The 17887-nt window shown below is 36.5% G+C and overlaps 3 protein-coding genes across 4 annotated transcripts; 1 reads left to right on the forward strand and 2 right to left on the reverse strand.

Annotated features, from left to right (window-relative positions):
• Positions 1-5922: 5922 nt before the first annotated feature.
• LOC111884153 (uncharacterized) lies at positions 5923-6486 on the reverse strand. Its single transcript, XM_023880475.1, has one exon. It carries the CDS (start codon positions 6484-6486, stop codon positions 5923-5925), a length of 564 nt encoding a protein of 187 aa, XP_023736243.1.
• Positions 6487-8440: 1954 nt separating this feature from the next.
• Positions 8441-10694, forward strand: LOC111884113 (syntaxin-22). Its single transcript, XM_052769196.1, has 6 exons — positions 8441-8968; positions 9310-9403; positions 9577-9716; positions 9841-10148; positions 10225-10325; positions 10406-10694. Exons 1-6 carry the CDS (start codon positions 8772-8774, stop codon positions 10469-10471), a joined length of 906 nt encoding a protein of 301 aa, XP_052625156.1. The 5' UTR covers positions 8441-8771; the 3' UTR covers positions 10472-10694.
• Positions 10672-12925, reverse strand: LOC111884112 (UV-B-induced protein At3g17800, chloroplastic). 2 transcript variants are annotated; one of them, XM_023880432.3, is made up of 4 exons: positions 12655-12782; positions 12208-12302; positions 11670-11941; positions 10672-11590 (listed from the first exon to the last, which is right to left on the reverse strand). In XM_023880432.3, the coding sequence occupies exons 3-4, from the start codon at positions 11924-11926 to the stop codon at positions 10768-10770; spliced, it is 1080 nt and encodes a 359-aa protein (XP_023736200.1). In that variant the 5' UTR covers positions 11927-11941; positions 12208-12302; positions 12655-12782; the 3' UTR covers positions 10672-10767. The 2 variants fall into 2 exon arrangements, with proteins under 2 accessions (XP_023736200.1, XP_023736199.1); XM_023880431.3 differs by lacking the exon at positions 12208-12302 and having other exon boundaries at positions 12655-12925.
• Positions 12926-17887: the final 4962 nt, after the last annotated feature.

Raw genomic sequence — 17887 nt, forward strand, 5'->3', positions numbered from 1 at the left:
TATCAATTAGCTATAAATCTATCTCTACTATTAGCCACAAAGGCTATCTCTACCCTTAGCCATAAAGGCTATCTCTACCCTTAGCCATAAAGGCTATCTCTACCATTATCCATAAAGGCTATCTCTATCACGTATCAATGCATAAATATGTCACACACCTCTACATAGCAAGTCTACCAACTATCACAAAATGGGCCGACCTTGGTGCCTTAGACCCATTGGTATGGTGAGAAAACTCACCTCAAATGCAGAAGCTTCCTGACAGAAATCCCTAGCTACTGCCCTGTCCCCTTCCTGAGCTATCAATACCGATCAATATACCCAATTAGCAAGTGGGCCCCAATACCATAATCCTTAATCCATGCATGGGGGTAAAATGACCAGTCTACCCCTGGCCAAGTATGATCTGAACTAAGGCCCAATCCCCAACACATAAGCCTATAACTGATGAGTACGCGGGGCATACTCCCTTGTACGCTAAGCGTACTAGATGAAGGTGGTGTACGTTGCGCGTACCTGCATGTACGCCCAACGTACTCCTCTGTTAAGCTACTTTTCCATTAAGTGCTTAATACTCCATTCTAGCGGCTACAAATACAGATCCAAGTCCTCTTAGACATCTTAATCCATAAAGTTGATTACTTGGTGGCTTGCAATCCACCAAATGAGCCCAAACTTGAAATATGACAACAAACTTCCATGAAAAGGGGCTAGATCTCATGCATGGCCACAAATGAGCCCTAAAGTTTGAAACTTTACTACTTATGGGACTCATATGATACTAAGGGTGGCAACCCTGGACTTAGAAATGTGCTTGAGTCATAAAGATCCATTTTTAGGACTAAAAGAGTCCATAAACTCATCCTAAGAGAGATATAAGAGATTAATCATCAAGCTCATGACTTTATACCTTGAAAAGGTCTAAAGTGAAGCAGAAATCCCAAATTTGAAACTTCTCTTTTGCACCAACACCTTGCCTTGACCTTTGCTTCCTTGAAGGGTGGATCCAAAACACCAAAATGCTCTCACAAAGCCTTCCAAGCTCCAAGAACACTCAAAGAAGATTAGGGTTTCGTGAAAACTATCTAAGGGTGAGAAGGAGGTTGACCCTTGAGGGTATAATGTTATGTATATAGTGGAATACCCTAAAAATTAGTGTTTAGGGACTCTGAGCGTACGTTGGGTGTACTTCTCATACGCTGGGCGTACGTATCCAACACCCGCGACCACTTATGCCCTCTATGTTGGGCGTACCCCAGCTTAAACTGGGCGTACTCTTGAGCTGGCCACCTTGCATGCATGGGATCTCCTTGCCACTTTTCTCTACTAAGGACCAATAATGTCAATATCTTCAAAGTACTATAACTTCTTCATTTTAAGTCCATTTCCTACGGACTTCATATCCACGAAAAGGTGATGAGAAACCCTACGCTCCCAGGTCCACACCCGAGCCCTACAACCTACCGAATAAGACCCGAGACCCATAAAAGTCCGAATCGACAGATTATGCTTATACCCTTGGCCTCCAAAGTCGCAACTGAGCACCTTCTAAACTAGGTGTTACAACTCTCTCCCACTTAAATTAGATTTCGTCCTCGAAATCATGCATCTCCATCCCCTTCATACCAAACAACCTGAGCAATACAACCACAAGCCCGAGATTACCACAACCTTTCCAAGGCAACTATGACTAACCCCGCAGGGTTCTAGGACCCGAAGGAGAAACGAATTCCTTGCAACATCTGTGACATCCCCATTTTCACGGCCAGAAAAGACCGATTTTGTTTATGCTTTATAAAAATCAGAGTACTTCTTTTAATAAAAATGTTGCGGAATTTGTTCCCAGAAAAACATGATAAATACGTTATCAAAGCATTTTCGAAGAAAATGTATTTTTATTCATTTAAAACATTTGGGATGTCATCGTCAATACAGAAACATAAGCATAAACAAAACTTACATTCATTTACACCAGTGATCTACATCTCTTTTAAATCTCTCAGTGCAAAGTAGCTTCGTATCGACACCTGTGATACAAATAAGCTGGAGTGGGTCAGGTTGGGAAACCTGGTGAATACATAGGGTTTTCAACCCACAATAATATAATTATTATATTTAAACATCAAACAATCAACCCGATTACCCATCCCCGTTATCTTCTTTGATATTCCTTAAATAATTATCTTAAGGGTCATCTCCTATATCATATTAACCTCTCATCTTTTTACCTCACATTTCCTTATATGCTCGTTCCTAAGGCATGAATACGTAGTTACAACGTCGCCTGAACTTGCAATTCATAGTAAGGGTTAGAGTATCATCACATGAATATACAGTCACAACATCACCTGGACTCGTAATATCACCTACAGGTTATAGGTCTGCTGATGTTTCCACGGGTTTTCTAGAATAGTCTGTGGTCACCATCTATACTCTACTAGATGACTACATCTCCAAATTGTCAGACAAGGTTATAGTATCTTTCATCCTACATCACCGATTCATCATCACCTAATTATCATCACCTATCTCTCATCATTTTATTTCATCACACACCAACTATTTCATCTACCCATGTTTTATCCCAACATATTTGTAGATATAAAATAAATATATATTTAAATCATTTAAAACATGTATAAAATCATTCATCCATCATAGACAACAAGTATTCAAATAATATGCACACATAGCACGTAATTTATATAAAATACTTCATATCTATGTGTAAGATGAAAGGGACTATGCACTCACTTGAAAAGGTGGTGAATCCGAACTCAGACAACGCTTTGCTTTTTAAAAATAATTTCTTTCGACGAAACCTAATATTATTACCACTAGAATTTAGTCTATTATTCGCCGAGACTAATTAATAGTCTAACTATTATTACTATTATATAAGCGTTAAACAATACTTATATAACCCATAATAATAGCCCAAGTACTTATTATAAGTTCCTAATAACATTAATATAATTAAATAAACGATATATTAAAAAGAACGTAGACGTAGCTCACTTACAACGGGTTTTATAGAAAACCGGACTTTTCTTGGAGCAACGTTCCTGAGCCAAAAAGCTCTTATTCTCAGAGCCATCGAGTACTCCGGGACTTTTGCCTCGTACTAGGGAGGTTCCCTAGGCTTTTCGGGTGGTTTCGGGGCTAGAGAGAGGTTCTGAAAATTGATGAACTTGGTGCCACATGTCACCATCTAGTGGCAAGACTTGCGAAGAAAGCAATGGCCAAGATTGTGCCACATCACCCATTTTCGCACAACACACTTCCGACTTCTAAAATTCGTAACTTTCACATACGAGCTCCGTTTTTGACGTTCTTTATATCCACGTGTAGGTAAAAATAAGATCTACAACTTTCATTTTGTCTCCGTTAGCTAATTCTCGACCGATCTTAAATTTAACAGTACGAGGAGATTATACTGTTAAATGTCCGCGTAAAATTCATAACTTCTACATACGGACTTTGTTTTCGTATGTCTTTTTACCGTTGAGTTCCTATTAATGAGATCTTCAATTCTCATTTAGGTTGCATAGGCCAAAAACCGCTCGAACTAAAATTCGAGTTTCAGGTCGTGCACTATTATGCCAAATCTTAGAAAATTCATAACTTTTTCATACGAAGTCAGATTTGGGCATTCTTTTTTTTTTTGCATGTTCTCGGTTTAATGTATACTACAACTTTTATTTAGATCACTAAGGCTAAAAATTACTTTATCAAAAATTCACTATTTACGTCTCCCGGTGTCGTGTCGGTTTTGCCGTAAAACTTCGACGGGCCATAACTTCTTCGTTATAACTCGGATTTCAACGTTCTTTATATGTACGGAACCCTCGAGACATATTCTACAATTTGGTTAAGATTATTTATTCTAAATAATCTTTTGTATTATCTCTAAATTGACTAGCCCGATCTACGGACGTTACAACATAATTATGTTTACTCAATTTGAGACTTGAAGTCTCGAGATGGCCTGTCTCCCAGACAGACTGCCCATGTCGAATCATTGTTGAGGTCACGACACTTGCCTCCAAACTGGCTATTCAGCTCCTTATATTTAATTAATAATTAATCAAAAATTAATTGAGATTAATATAATTAATTAAAAATATAGAGGTTAAAGTGTAATTGTTCAATAACTGAGCAAGAGACATTCTAGAACCTTCCTAGAAGCATTGGACAGTTTTTGTAAGGATCTAGAGGATCTAGAATTATCCTTGGAGGATAATTAGGAAGTTGGATAATTAGCAAAAGGAATTGGTATTTACAGTACCCATCGAAAAACCCAAATATGCACTTATGAACACCGAATACAAAGATAAAAAACAATGAATCGGATTTTTAAACCATAACGATCGAAAAATAGAAAGAAGAAATCGAATCTGTAAAACCCTAACGATCGAAATCGAAAGATAAGGAGAACGAGAAATTGAATCGGCTCACATGGGTGTGAGGTTACGGTTCTTGTAGGCGTTAATGACGACAAGAACGGAGGGGATGATTTCTCTTGCTAGAAGCGTTTATAAATCTAAATTTTACTATAAAATAATTAAGAAAACCAAATAAAAAGCCACATAAGCAACATTTAACTATATCATCCATGGTTTACCGGTAAACTGGAAAAAAGCTTCTCATTCCCCTTATTAGTAGGTAAATTGTAAGTTAGGTGACTTAAACCACTAAAAAAATAATTAAATGACGTTTTAAAACAAAAGCGACAAGTTCGTTGGACTAATATGACATTTTATTATCAAACATGGTTAAGTTATGAGTTACAAGACTTTTATGAAAGTTAGGAGTTATTTGGGAAGATAGTTAAAACTTAAAAATGTCTAGGGAGCAATTTTGCTAAATTTCTTAACTTATGAGCCTAACCTCCTCTTTTTTCTCTTGATTTGAGATGCTGAAGCTATATAGAAAAAGGAAGATTTGATTTTGAGAGTTGGTTGGTGAAATTAAAAGTATCGTTGAAGAATATCTGTGAATCGAAATCTTAGTCTCCAAAGGAAAACTTAGGAGGTGGTAAACCTCACTTTTCCATTCTCATTTAAACTTCTAGATTTATGATTTCATCTCAAATCGAAATTTCCTTGATGACTTATGGAGTTGTGGTTCATATTGAAGTTCTATATATATTTCCATGATTCTATCACAAATCTAGAAACAAAAGTCTGTTTCCCAAGTTTGACTTTTAGTTTATCATTTTTTATACATTGATCTGTTTGGAATTTGATTTATGTTATTGATTTATCAAGTCTTTTATTGAGTTTACGTGGTCATCAATGGTGATTCACTTTTAACTTTCTTTTGGTTGGAATTTATAGATTATATAACATGCTTAAGGTGTTAGATCAATGTTTGTAACACTATATTTCCATTCCTACTACTATAGAATTTTAAATTTGAGAAGTTAGAGGTAGAGTGGTGTTATGAAGTTTTGAATATTAAAGTCTGTTTTCCATGCGGTCGCTTATTATGCTTCCGAATGAACATCTTAAGAGTATTAGGTGATAAAATAGCTTAAAAACACTTAAGAATTTGTATTTAACTTACATAATGCATTAGAGTTTGGAGTTCATTCAATTGTATCCATATAGGTTACCATTGATTGATTTCCACTTAGATTGTTGAGTGTGGTGCCATACTTACCACCGTCCATGTAGGCGCCGCATCACACTTGCTATATTCTTACTAAAATTTGTCATTTGGTAGGCGTAGGTTGTCATGCTACTTTTTTTTTTTTTTTTAAATATACAAAAAATATTTCAAACATAACATTTTTTAAAAACTAAAAATTCATTAAACTTAAAATAATAACATAGAAATTCAAAAAAAACAACAAACACACCAAAAAAAAGAATTTAAAATTAAAAACATACAAACTAAAATTACCAAACCTAGATAAACCTAAAGAACATCTTCATCGGAAAATTGGCCTTCCAAATCGTTGATCGATTCCATGTTAAGATCGATGTGGTCGACGTTCCATATATGTCCCGTCAAGTCCCTACGAAGAACATGATGCGTCTTAACATCATGAACTAATGCCCTCCTCGACATGTACTCCGCGCTTCCAACCTCAAAAGCGTGTGTCGGTGGAACGATCTCGTTTTCGTTATACTCATATATTGCATTTCCTTCGTCTTCGAGAATTATATTATGCAATATGATACAAGTATACATCACCTCGCTCATTTTCTTCTCCATGTACGGCGTGAGATATTTAAGAATATGACAATGTTTTTCAAAAGCTCCAAATGCTCGTTCAATATCCTTTCTCGCCCGCTCTTTAGCTCTCTTAAACTTCAACCTTTTCCGATCATTTGGACAAGACAACGACTTCACAAAACAAGCACGTTTCGGATAGATCCCATCCACTAGATAACACTCGTTTCTATACGATGTTCCAGCTACTTGAAAAGAGGAGTCAGATGCAGTCCTGTTGTACATGTCGTCAAGTAACGGAGACATGTTAAGAACATTAATGTCATTAAGGGAGCCAATTGAGCCAAAGAATGCATGTCATATCCACATATCCTGTGACGCCACCGCTTCAAGTATAACGGTTGGATAAACATGATCACCTTGGGTGTATTACCCTTTATGGACATTCGGATAACAACCCCATGTCCAGTAGAAGCAATCTAGGCTTCCTAACATTCTAGGAAAGTCGTGAACGTTTGAGTGATGAGCATACAATTGGTGGATGTCACTACAAGTAGGTTTGCGTAGATATCGTGGACCATATAATCTCATGACATACTTGCAAAATTTGTGAAGGCTAGTTCGTGCAACACGTCCGGACATCCTAAGGTTCTCATCTAGTGCATCGGGGAAAGTGGCATACGCTAATTGACGAAGTGCAGCAATGCATTTTTGTATAGGAGTAAAACCAATTGTACCTCTAACATTTCAATGTTGTTGAAAAAATGGACACGCTGCTGTGAAGTCGTTAACCATACGCAAAAACAGAGATTTATGCATACGGAACCGACGACGAAAATAATATCCTATAAAGTTGGCGTCATCTACAAAGTAATCTTGCATGAGTCGATCATTAGCCGCCTCACGAAATCTTTGTATGTATTTTATCTTCCTCCGGCGTGCATTCTCCACATTTTCTTCTTGTAGTTGTTTGATCATCTACTCCGCCTCCTGAATAACCTTTATAGTTGTTTCAAGCAAGACATCAAACATGCCCAATGAAGATGATGAAGACGACATTTTAAGAATGTATATGAGTTGTAAATTGATGTTGATGAGTTAAAATGGTTTAAGGTTGTAGTATTTATAAGAGTTTTTTTTTAAAAAAAAAATAAAAATAAAATAAATAAATGAAAGTAGTTGTTGTTAGCTACCCCACTTTCTCATTCGTCAACAAAACTCCACATATATTAATCGAGATACCAAGCCGAGGGGTTGGCCCGATGTGTGCCAAGGATGCCAAGCCCCTCGCCGAGCCCACACCCACCAACTTTAGAGAACTTATCGGTGGACTAATCTACTCTCGAGTCTCGAGATAGGTACTTTACCATAAAGTGCATGCTCCCTATTATACATTTGTAATTTGAGATGTTTCTAGTTTGTATACAATTTATATGCATGTTTTTAAAACACTGTTACAAATTTAATTTTTCCATTCATAAAATGTTTTGAAGACTAAAATCTAAACTTTAGAACCAGGAGCAAGGTAAGATCTTATGATCCTAGTGGGTATCCTAAAATGGTAATATACTATTGCTCCACAATCATTCCTAGTAGGATCTTAACCATACTTATTTATAATGCCTTGTTAAAATAACAAGACACCATTTCCTGATAAGTCGTCCCCGATTTTGATTATTTTAGTGGTTAAAATACCATAATATAGATCTTCTAAACATCCTTGAAAAATAAACCCAATAATGTTTATTAAGAAAAGGTAACTAGTTTGGTTTAAATATGATATTTTATATAAACATTCTAAAAAAGTTATAACGATTGAAAACGAGGAAGACATAACTTACACCAAAATAGATACTACTTTGTCCACAAGAATAACATATGCAACCATCCCATGTCTGATCTATATCTAGATGCTAACAAATAAACCATGTTCTATGGTATTTTTGTACATGAAATCCATGTTTAATCTATCTCTGAATAATTTAACATGTATCACCGGCCATTTATAGATATCAAGTTATCGTTTCTCTAGACAATTTAACATGAATCACCCACTTATGACTTAGAGATATCAAGTTATCGTAACTATTGTATAAAACAACCATATTATATATGATATTTTGTTAATATTATGGGAATAATTAAAATTTGGTATTTGACCAACTCTATTTTATTCGAGAAGGAATCCTATTCCTATCTGCTCAATGCAAAATTACAAAATCGCCCCTTGGAGTCTCCGAATTTCGAAAACTATAAAGTGTAAACTACAGAGCTACGTCCCCACTCTCCACGTGTCCCCTTTGGTTTGCTTTCGGATCGCCGGCAATGCAATACCTGCTCTTCCACCACCACCGCATCCTTCACCTGTAAATCATTGCTGTCCCTTTCGTTTCTCTCACCTCAATCGGTGCCTTACTTTCGATTTTCGATCCATATTAATTCGATCACCGTTGCAGACCAAGGGTTCAGTAATTTCACCGTTTTGATCGAGACCCTGCTCCGATCGGTAGGGTTTCATCTCAATCGGAATTGTTGTTTGTTTTAGGATTTATCAGTTTGAGGATTATCGTAGAGAGATATAAGATAAGATAATGAGTTTTCAAGATATCGAAGCTGGTCGCCCGCTCAATTCAAGACGCGCGGGCTACAACAATGGCATGAGGAAACAGGATCCGACTCAAGCTGTTGCTTCTGGAATTTTCCAGATCAATACGGCAGTCTCTACGTTTCAGAGGCTAGTAAATACCCTTGGTACTCCGAAAGACACCCCTGAGCTTCGAGAAAAGCTGTACGTCTGATTCATTTTTGAGCTTTACTTTGACTCAGTTATGATAACCAGGGTTAAAATTGAAAAGAAACCTGATTCGTTTTAGTTTCTTACATTTGATTTATTTGAATTACCTGTTGTAAACAAGTTTGATGTATAATTATTCCCTAGCTTTACTTTTGCTTGGTTATGAACCATAAAACCTGTAAAAGTGCAATCACATTATTGTTTCCTTTCATACAAACGACGATGAAATAAAAATGCCTTCCATGAATTCATCGTTATAATCATTTTGACTAGTTTGTATGACAACTGTATACAATGATGGCGACTATTGTCTTTTGGTGGTTTTCACATGACAGGCACAAAACCAGACTACATATTGGGCAATTGGTGAAGGATACTTCAGATAAACTCAAGCAAGCAAGTGAAACAGATCATAACTCTGATGTTAGTGTAAGTGACACTTTGATTCTTGTCAATGTATTTTTGTATTATACATCTTCATATAGCCTGTGAGACATGAGGTTTGAGTTGGTGGGTTTCTCAATATCTGATCATCATAAAACTCCTCTTTAGTTTCTTCTCCTTCATGTTTCTTGGTGGTGGAATCATCATGTTTTGTGCAGGCCAGCAAAAAGATCACTGATGCTAAACTTGCAAAAGATTTTCAAGCAGTTCTTAAAGAATTTCAGAAAGCTCAGAGACTTTCAGCTGAAAGGGAGACAGCTTACACACCTTTTGTTCCTCAATCTTCTCTTCCTTCTCGGTAAGTTGCAATTGAATGCATACCAAATTCTATTAAAAAAAAAAAAAAAAAAAAAAAAAAAAAAAAAAAAAAACTCTGAATGTAGAATTCTGCTTGATTTTTAATTATTTTACTTTTTCTTTAGTGATCCAGCCAGTGAAATGGATTTAAGCTCAGACAAAACTCAAGAACAGCGTGTTCTTCTTGTGGACTCCAAAAGGCAAGTTCTTCAGTTGATTAGTAAGGGAAAGTTGCAGACTAACAATTTTTTCAAGTTGTTTTTGGATTTTTTCAGACAGGAGGTTTTGTTGTTGGACAATGAGATTGCATTTAATGAAGCAATCATTGAGGAAAGAGATCAGGGAATACAAGAGATCCATAATCAAATTGGGGAAGTAAATGAAATTTTCAAAGATCTTGCTGTTTTGGTTCATGAGCAAGGAGCTATGATTGGTAAAAAAAGCTTTCTCGTTTTCAATTTGTTAAAAATTTCAACTTTTTATAACGCCCCCAATGATTCTTTTTGCAGATGATATTGGGACCAACATTGAGAATTCTCATGCTGCCACTTCACAAGCAAAATCCCATCTTGCAAAAGCATCAAAAACTCAAAGATCAAACTCTTCCATGGTAAATTTTATATTATGTTTTTACCTAAAGTTTTTCCAGTCCTTTTTACAGTGCTCATTAATTTTCATTCCTTCATGCAGACTTGCTTGCTTTTAGTGATTCTTGGAATCGTGCTTCTGATCGTGATCATCGTTCTTGCAGCTTGATCCTCTCAACATTTCCCATATAAATAAAAATCAAACTCTTTTTAAGTGATCCATAGCAGCCTTCAAGAAACCTTTTTTTGAGCATGTGTGTTTCTTTAAGGCCAGGTGGCCGATTCTTTTTCTTTCCTCGTGTTTGTTTGACTCTGTAAATCTGATTATCTGACTCTTTATTTTGTCGGTATTATAACTATAGTCTAATCTTTGGGCTTGTGTTTTACTTTCATATACGTTTGTTGCAAGTGTGAAATATTACAATTAAAAAAAATCAAATACATTGTTTAGCCATTTAAAATTTCTCAGCTTTTCAAAAATTGGTACCTAGATTCCACATAATTCTCGGCATCCCACAAAAACGACCCAAAAGCAACCGCTTCAAGAACCAGCATTGTCAACCCAGAAAACGTCACATTAACCACTTCATCATTAGAAGCGCCCAACGACCCATCCTCCGAGACCTTAATATCAGGCCTCCCAAACAAAGCCTGTGTTTGTTTCTCAATCAAAGAAATCGCTTCTTTTGATCTTATCGTTGCATATCTCTGAAGTGTCTCAGCATCCAAATACATCACATAAGATCTTAACCTATACATCTTATCATCACCACCACCACCACCCATTAAGCCCTCATCTTCCATGTCATAATCAGGCTGGATCCGGATCAATGAATCCGGATCCCAAAACGGGCTTTGCGGGACCGATGGGTCTGCAAAACTCGATTGTTGTTCCTTGAAACCTTCCGGAAGCGTGTTCATGGATCTCTCGAGTTGAAATCTTTCATCCACCCGTTTCAAGAAGTATCCATACATGATTGATGCAGCGTAGAGTTTTCCGAGTTTGATTTTGCTGATCTGGACGACGGATTGTAAAGGCCCCACGACGCGGTCCCCGAGGACAAGAGCTACGTGGTTTTGTATCATCTCAAGTGCTTCAGCTGAGTGGACTGATTCCAGCTTCATTTCTTGGTTTGGCCAGAAGTCAACCCTTCCGGAAGGATCCGAGGTTGATGATATTTTTGGGATCATTAAGATTTCTTTGTCCACAAATTTATGAACGATCCAGCAGTACATTATTTCTTCTAATATCTTCTGTCTGTCTTTTTCTTTCACTTGGGCTATTCTCCTGAAATTTAATGACTACAAGATATGTAAACTTTGTCTCTAGAAAATATGATCTGAAAGGTCATAGCAAAGTTGCTCACTTGTAAAGGCTGAGATCCATAGATGAAGGAGGGCGTTCTTCTTTTTGAGCATCTTTTTCATTTTGAAGGTTTTCAAGCTGTTGATCAATGGCTGCAGGGAGGAGATGAGGATGGGTTTGTAAGATTTGTTCCAGGAGTTGACCAACTGGAGACTCGAGCTGATGTGGCGCTACTGGAACCAAATCATGACCTGAACTGCCAGATGCTTTTGCTATACAGCTTCTTGTTCGGGATGATTCGGGTCCACCTCTTGCCATGGGGAATGGAGAGCTCTATAAGACATAAGAAATTAAGAATCATGAAGACAATTGTAAGCACTTAATAACATAAGCAAGAAAGCATAACAATAGGATTTAGGAACTTCACTTTAGGGCTTACTTAAACCACATATTAATTTAAAATTGGAAATGTTTAGCAATAACGTATTTCAATTCCTATTATTGATTGGAGAGCCACTTGCTGTATAACCACAATCAAGTAGAGATATGAGACCATTAATCTGCATAACCTTACTTAATGTAATGTGATCAAAACTTACATTTAAGCATAATGTGTCAAATTCAACCCTTTTAGGTCGTCATAGTCATCCAAGCTTTTGTGAACAAGTTGAAACTCCCTCTGTTTATGTCTTCACTACAGCTCTCTCGTACATTAAAAAAGTTTTAACATTAATTTCAGTTCCATATCATCACCCCTAGGACCACAGTCCACAGACCACAAATATATAATACGAGAGTATAGCTTGAAACTCCATTTATAGAAGCTTTGAGGCCTTGAACCGAAATTAGAGAAAACCCAAAATTAGAAAGAAACGAGATTCAATTTAGTTAATCGGATTCGGATTTCACCTCTTCAAACACTTACTTCCGAAACAATTTACTAATTACTACAGTACCTAAAAGGCAAATTACGTTAATTGTACGAATATCAAACGGCTTAAACGTCAAGCATAGAAAAAGGAAAATGCAAATGAAGAGCGTATTACCTTAAGAAAGCCGAGAGAAGGAAGGGGCCTAGAGTCAGAAAAGGCATGGACATGTCGGAACTCATGAGACCTAGCACAGCACGGAGGAGTCGGAGACGGATAGAATACGGCTGTGACGTCGGTCAACACGCCGCCGGAGATTTGCATAGTTGTTGCCTGGTTTTGGTGATTGGAAGAAAGGGGGCTTCGGAGGGGAGGGAGCAGGGCAGAGATATTTTTGTTGAACGTTCTAGGGAAGAGTCCAGTCTCGCACGGCGTGTTTGGATTTGGAGCCCATGTCCCCCATGGCCTAATTTTATATTATTTTTAATATCTTTACTAAAGTTTCCATTTGGCAAGGCTTGTCAACGTTGTTTTATGTTGAAGAAATTTAATGGGTTAATCACTTCACGTAATTAACTTTGTTTTATAAATATATTTAGTAATATTGATTTTTTTTTTTGTATACAAGTTATTATTGAATTATTTATGGTGTTCAAAAATCGTTAAAATATTTAGGCCGTAGGGAGTGGAAGAATGAGAAGCTCGACAAATATGAAGGCTGAGATGTACTTGACAAACACCGCCCTCCATCTCAGCATGACAAAAATTCTTTTCTCCTCCCCAATGGGTTGCCGAACTACAAAGAGGAAAGTAGGTGGGAGCTTGGTGGTCTCAACACCACTCCCCTCAACCTTATATGTTAATATTTATTTGACATCTTTAACATCATTTTCGACTACCTTGGTACCTTCGATGGGATTCCGATCATATTTTCCGCCCAAAACAAACCCTTAAATGTGTGTTCAAAACAAACCTAGAAATTGTTTTCAAGTTGCATCTTTGATTTCTTAGCCCATAAGAAACTCTTAAATCGATTTTGAAACCTAAAACAAACCCATAAATCGTTATGGGTGTGAACATAAATGGGTTGTGCATCACCGCTTTATGTGTGTTCCTTAAATATAGTGGCTTTTGGTATTTCATCTTTGTTTTTTGGATTTTTATCTTCTTCGATAATCATGGGCGTCTTTGAGGGTGTGCCAGGTGGGCGACCGTACAGGGCCCACGTCATTGAGGGGCCCCAATTTTTACATAGGATTCATAATAGTAGACTAGTAATCCAGGTCCAGAAAAAAAATTGATTCAACGGTATCGTCACCAAGAGAAAGTCAGTTCACCCTCTGATTCCCGCCAATCTAAGTCAGAAGTCCCTATGACGTTACTCGTTCTCTTGAACCTGCTAACTAAGTCGTTGAGGGTGTGTGTGTGTTTGATTGTTGATTAACTGATAGTTTCAAAATTAGTGAGCACTATCTGATTCGGAAGTCAAATTTGTAAGTTTCAAGATCCAATAAGATCACTCAATTTCATATTAGTGATTAATTGAATGTTTCAATTTCAAAAATTATAATCGATTTTCTTATAAATATGATGCTCACTTGTTGTGCTTCAAAATTAGAATCGACCTACTATGTTGTTTCTTGTGTGTTTGATTGTTTTAATTTCTATCGATGACGTCTTTTAAAACAAGATTTGAACAATAAAATAAATATGAACGAATTTTGATTTTGTTTCCAAAAACTTGAAGGGATTTGATGACAAATATATTAACTTGTGTTGTATCCGTCTTGAAGTTGCACTCAAATATGACGTCAATGAACTTAATCTGAAGTTATATCTGGTTGACGAGTTCTTACCAAATGAAACCACTAACCCACCAATGTTTTAAAATATATGAAGAAGTTAATTGTTTTCTTGATGCATATAGAGTTTTGCTGACTATTCTATTAATTGTTGCGTCTGTAGAAACAAGCTTCTCAAAATTGAAGTTGTTAAATTCCTACTTATAGTCAACAATTTCACAAGAAAAAATTAATGACTTGGAAATGATAGATTTTGAGAACAATATATTTGGTAGATATTGAGAACAATATTTTGGAGAGTATTTATTATGACAAGTTGGTGAACAACTTCGACTCTAAGAATGCTATTAGAGCATTACGATTAATGTAACTATGTAAGATTATATAGTATGTTATCATTTTTTCTAATAATAATCGACTTATCATAATATTAACGAATTTTGCTTATATATAAAAAAAGATTGTGTTTAAGGGCCCAATTTTATTTTCCGAACAGAGCCTTCAAAATCAACGAGACGCCCGTGCTGATAATCTTTTGTGTGTGTTCCAGATCTCAAGAAATCATTTCATCAACTATGACGGGTTTGGAAATCATTTCATCAAATATTATGGGTTTGGTTAAGATGAAGCACATGTATAGGTTTTCTTAAATATGGGTTAAATCTCCAATCTTGTTTTGTTCATCAACCCAACCTTGTTATCATCATGAACACTCAATAACATGCAAAAATAAAAACAAAAACAAAAACCTAACATTAGAATATAAGAAGAACATATTTGGGTTTTTCACACAATCTTCCCCATTTTGGAAATTGATTTTTCATCTTCTTCAAGATGACAAGATGAGGGAGATGAGATTTAGCTAAGAGAAAATGAGTGGAAAATTGATTTTAGATGGAAAAGATAACCGAAGATGCAAAAATCGTTGGAAACCAACTAAACTTACAATATTCAGTGTTATTGGTATTTTTTAAACATGAAAAGAGAGTTCAATCACATACAAAAAAAACTTTAATGATTAAATCTTCACAGGAGGCAAAATTCCTTGCCGTTTACAAGTCATTAACCCAAATTTAATTATACACCAACAAAAATTTAGACATTACATAACTTATATATCAAAATTAAACACCACTTACCATTGCTAAGTGATGTTTCATATGATATATTCGGTTGTGAAATTAATTGATATCCTGTTCAATGTTGTAAAATTCGTTACACGTTTCCAAGGCGGCCAACTAGCGCCTAGCGAGTATTCGGGTATAGGCGTGGAGTATTCGGGGAGTACTCGAATTGGATATATTATATAAAATTAATTTTAAGAAAATTATTTATATAACAATTATAACAAGTTTATTAAAATTATAACAAATTAAACATATGAATATCAATAACAATTCTAAATATTTTTTCTACAAAAAAGTCAAAATTTTCCGAGTTTTTCCCCACCTTCTCCGATTTTTACCGATTTTTGACCGAGTTTGACCAATTCCAAATTTTTTAGCCGATTCCTAATTAGGCGTCTCGACCCCTACCTGATTCCGATTAATCGGCTGCCTATGCCAACTTTTGCAACACTGATGTTGATTTGTTTACTCACTAAGCTCGTTGTAGCTTATTAGACGTAAATATATGTTGAGGGTGTAGAGTGAAAATATGATTTGTATATATATATATATATATATATATATATATATATATATATATATATATATATATATATATATATATATATATATATATATATATATCCTTGTACTCGTTATCTTATGAATCAATCACAATATTCAATTACCAAGTTTATCTTGGTATCAAAGCCTAACCCTAATCTACCCTACGACTGCCTCTTCCCTGCCTCATCTCTCCTGTGTCGACAGTTGATACACTCATCCCTCTCTTCTCTTTGATTAATACATGGCTCCTATTACTCCTTTCTCTTCATCTGAGGAAACCTCTCACAATTCACATAAGTTCGGATTCACCTTATCACCAACAAATTACAGGTATTGGAAAACAATGATCCAACCCTTCCTGATCACAAACGATTTGTACGGTTATGTTGATGGTTCCATCAAATGTCCTCCAGCAATTACAGTCACCACCACTTCATTTGGTAAAGATGGCTAACAGGTGTCATCATCTCAACCCAATCCAGAAAACGCAGCATGGGTTCACAACGATGCCCACGTACGGATGCTGATTTTGTCTACTATCTCTGAAGCATCTTTTCAACATGTTCAAGGTAATTCATCTCGTGAACTTTGGTTGTCCTTTGAACGAGCTTATGCACCTCATAATTCTTCATGTGAATACACTTTAAAAACACAGCTTTTAAAGATAACAATGAAGGGTGATGAATCCTCTTCTGCCTACTTGACTCGTGCACAAGAATATTCTGACGCCTTAGCAAACATTGGTGAACCCATCAAGGAAAAAGACCTTGTCATGCTGGTTATTTCAGGACTTAGGGATGAATACAATGGCCTTAAATCCACGCTCCTGGCACGACAATTCCCTACTGCCTTCTCAGAACTCCATGGCCTCTTGGCAGATCATGATTTCATGATAAAAAAAATGCCCACCGAAGTCTCGCCTGCCCAAGCCTTTATGACTGCTGTTCCCTCTCATAAATCTAGTACAACCGGGTCATCTCTCCCTACTGAAACTCTTCATGTTGTTCAGCAACTTGCTCAACAGTTGGGTTTCCAACTTCAGCCACTGACAAACATATCCTCGCCACAAGCTCACTACACACAACGCTCGGGAAACAATCGGGATCGCCCTTTCAATAACAGATCTGGTCGTGGGAGAGGAAACCGACAACAAGGAAGGGGAAACCGATCTCAATTCAGTTGGGCTTCCAACCAAAATACAGTTTATGGTACGTGTAATCGGTGTGGCATAGGTCACGTTCCGTCCCAATGCCCAAACCGTGACCCCTCAACTGTGCGACCAAAAACACAGCCCTCTGCGAATTTTGCAGACTTCCGCTCACAAACAGGTTCTTGGCTACCTGACACTGGTTCGAGTCATCATGTTACCCCTGATATTTCTACATTTGAAAATTATGACACTTATTATGGCAATGACAACATTCACGTTGGCAATGGTACAGGTTTGCCCATCCTCCACATTGGCTCCTCTAAACTTTATGCTCCCACAAAATCTTTCTCGCTTGCAAACATCCTTCATGTTCCCAAAATTAAACAAAATCTACTTTCTGTTCAAAATTTTTGTCAAGACAATAACGTCTATTTTGAAATTCACACATCCTTTTTTGCTGTGAAGGACGAGATAACTCACACCACCCTCCTCACGGGTCCAAGTAAAGACGGTCTTTATTCATTCGAGCTTCCGCGGATACAACCAATTTCAAAAGTTGCTTTCTCTACTACTTGTGCCTCTTCCATCACTTGGCATCAACGCTTGGGACATCCTCACTCTTAGTTGTTGAAGTCAATGTTATCCAAATACCGTTTACCTTTACTAGATAATTTTAGTTCTTTTAATTGTGATTCCTGTTCCATTGGGAAGTCATCAAAACTTCATTTGTCATCTTCCACTTATAAAAGTTCAAACTTTTTGGATTTATTGTTTTGTGATGTTTG

The sequence above is a fragment of the Lactuca sativa genome, chromosome 3, assembly GCF_002870075.4.
Source record: "Lactuca sativa cultivar Salinas chromosome 3, Lsat_Salinas_v11, whole genome shotgun sequence".
Lineage (NCBI taxonomy): Eukaryota > Viridiplantae > Streptophyta > Magnoliopsida > Asterales > Asteraceae > Lactuca > Lactuca sativa.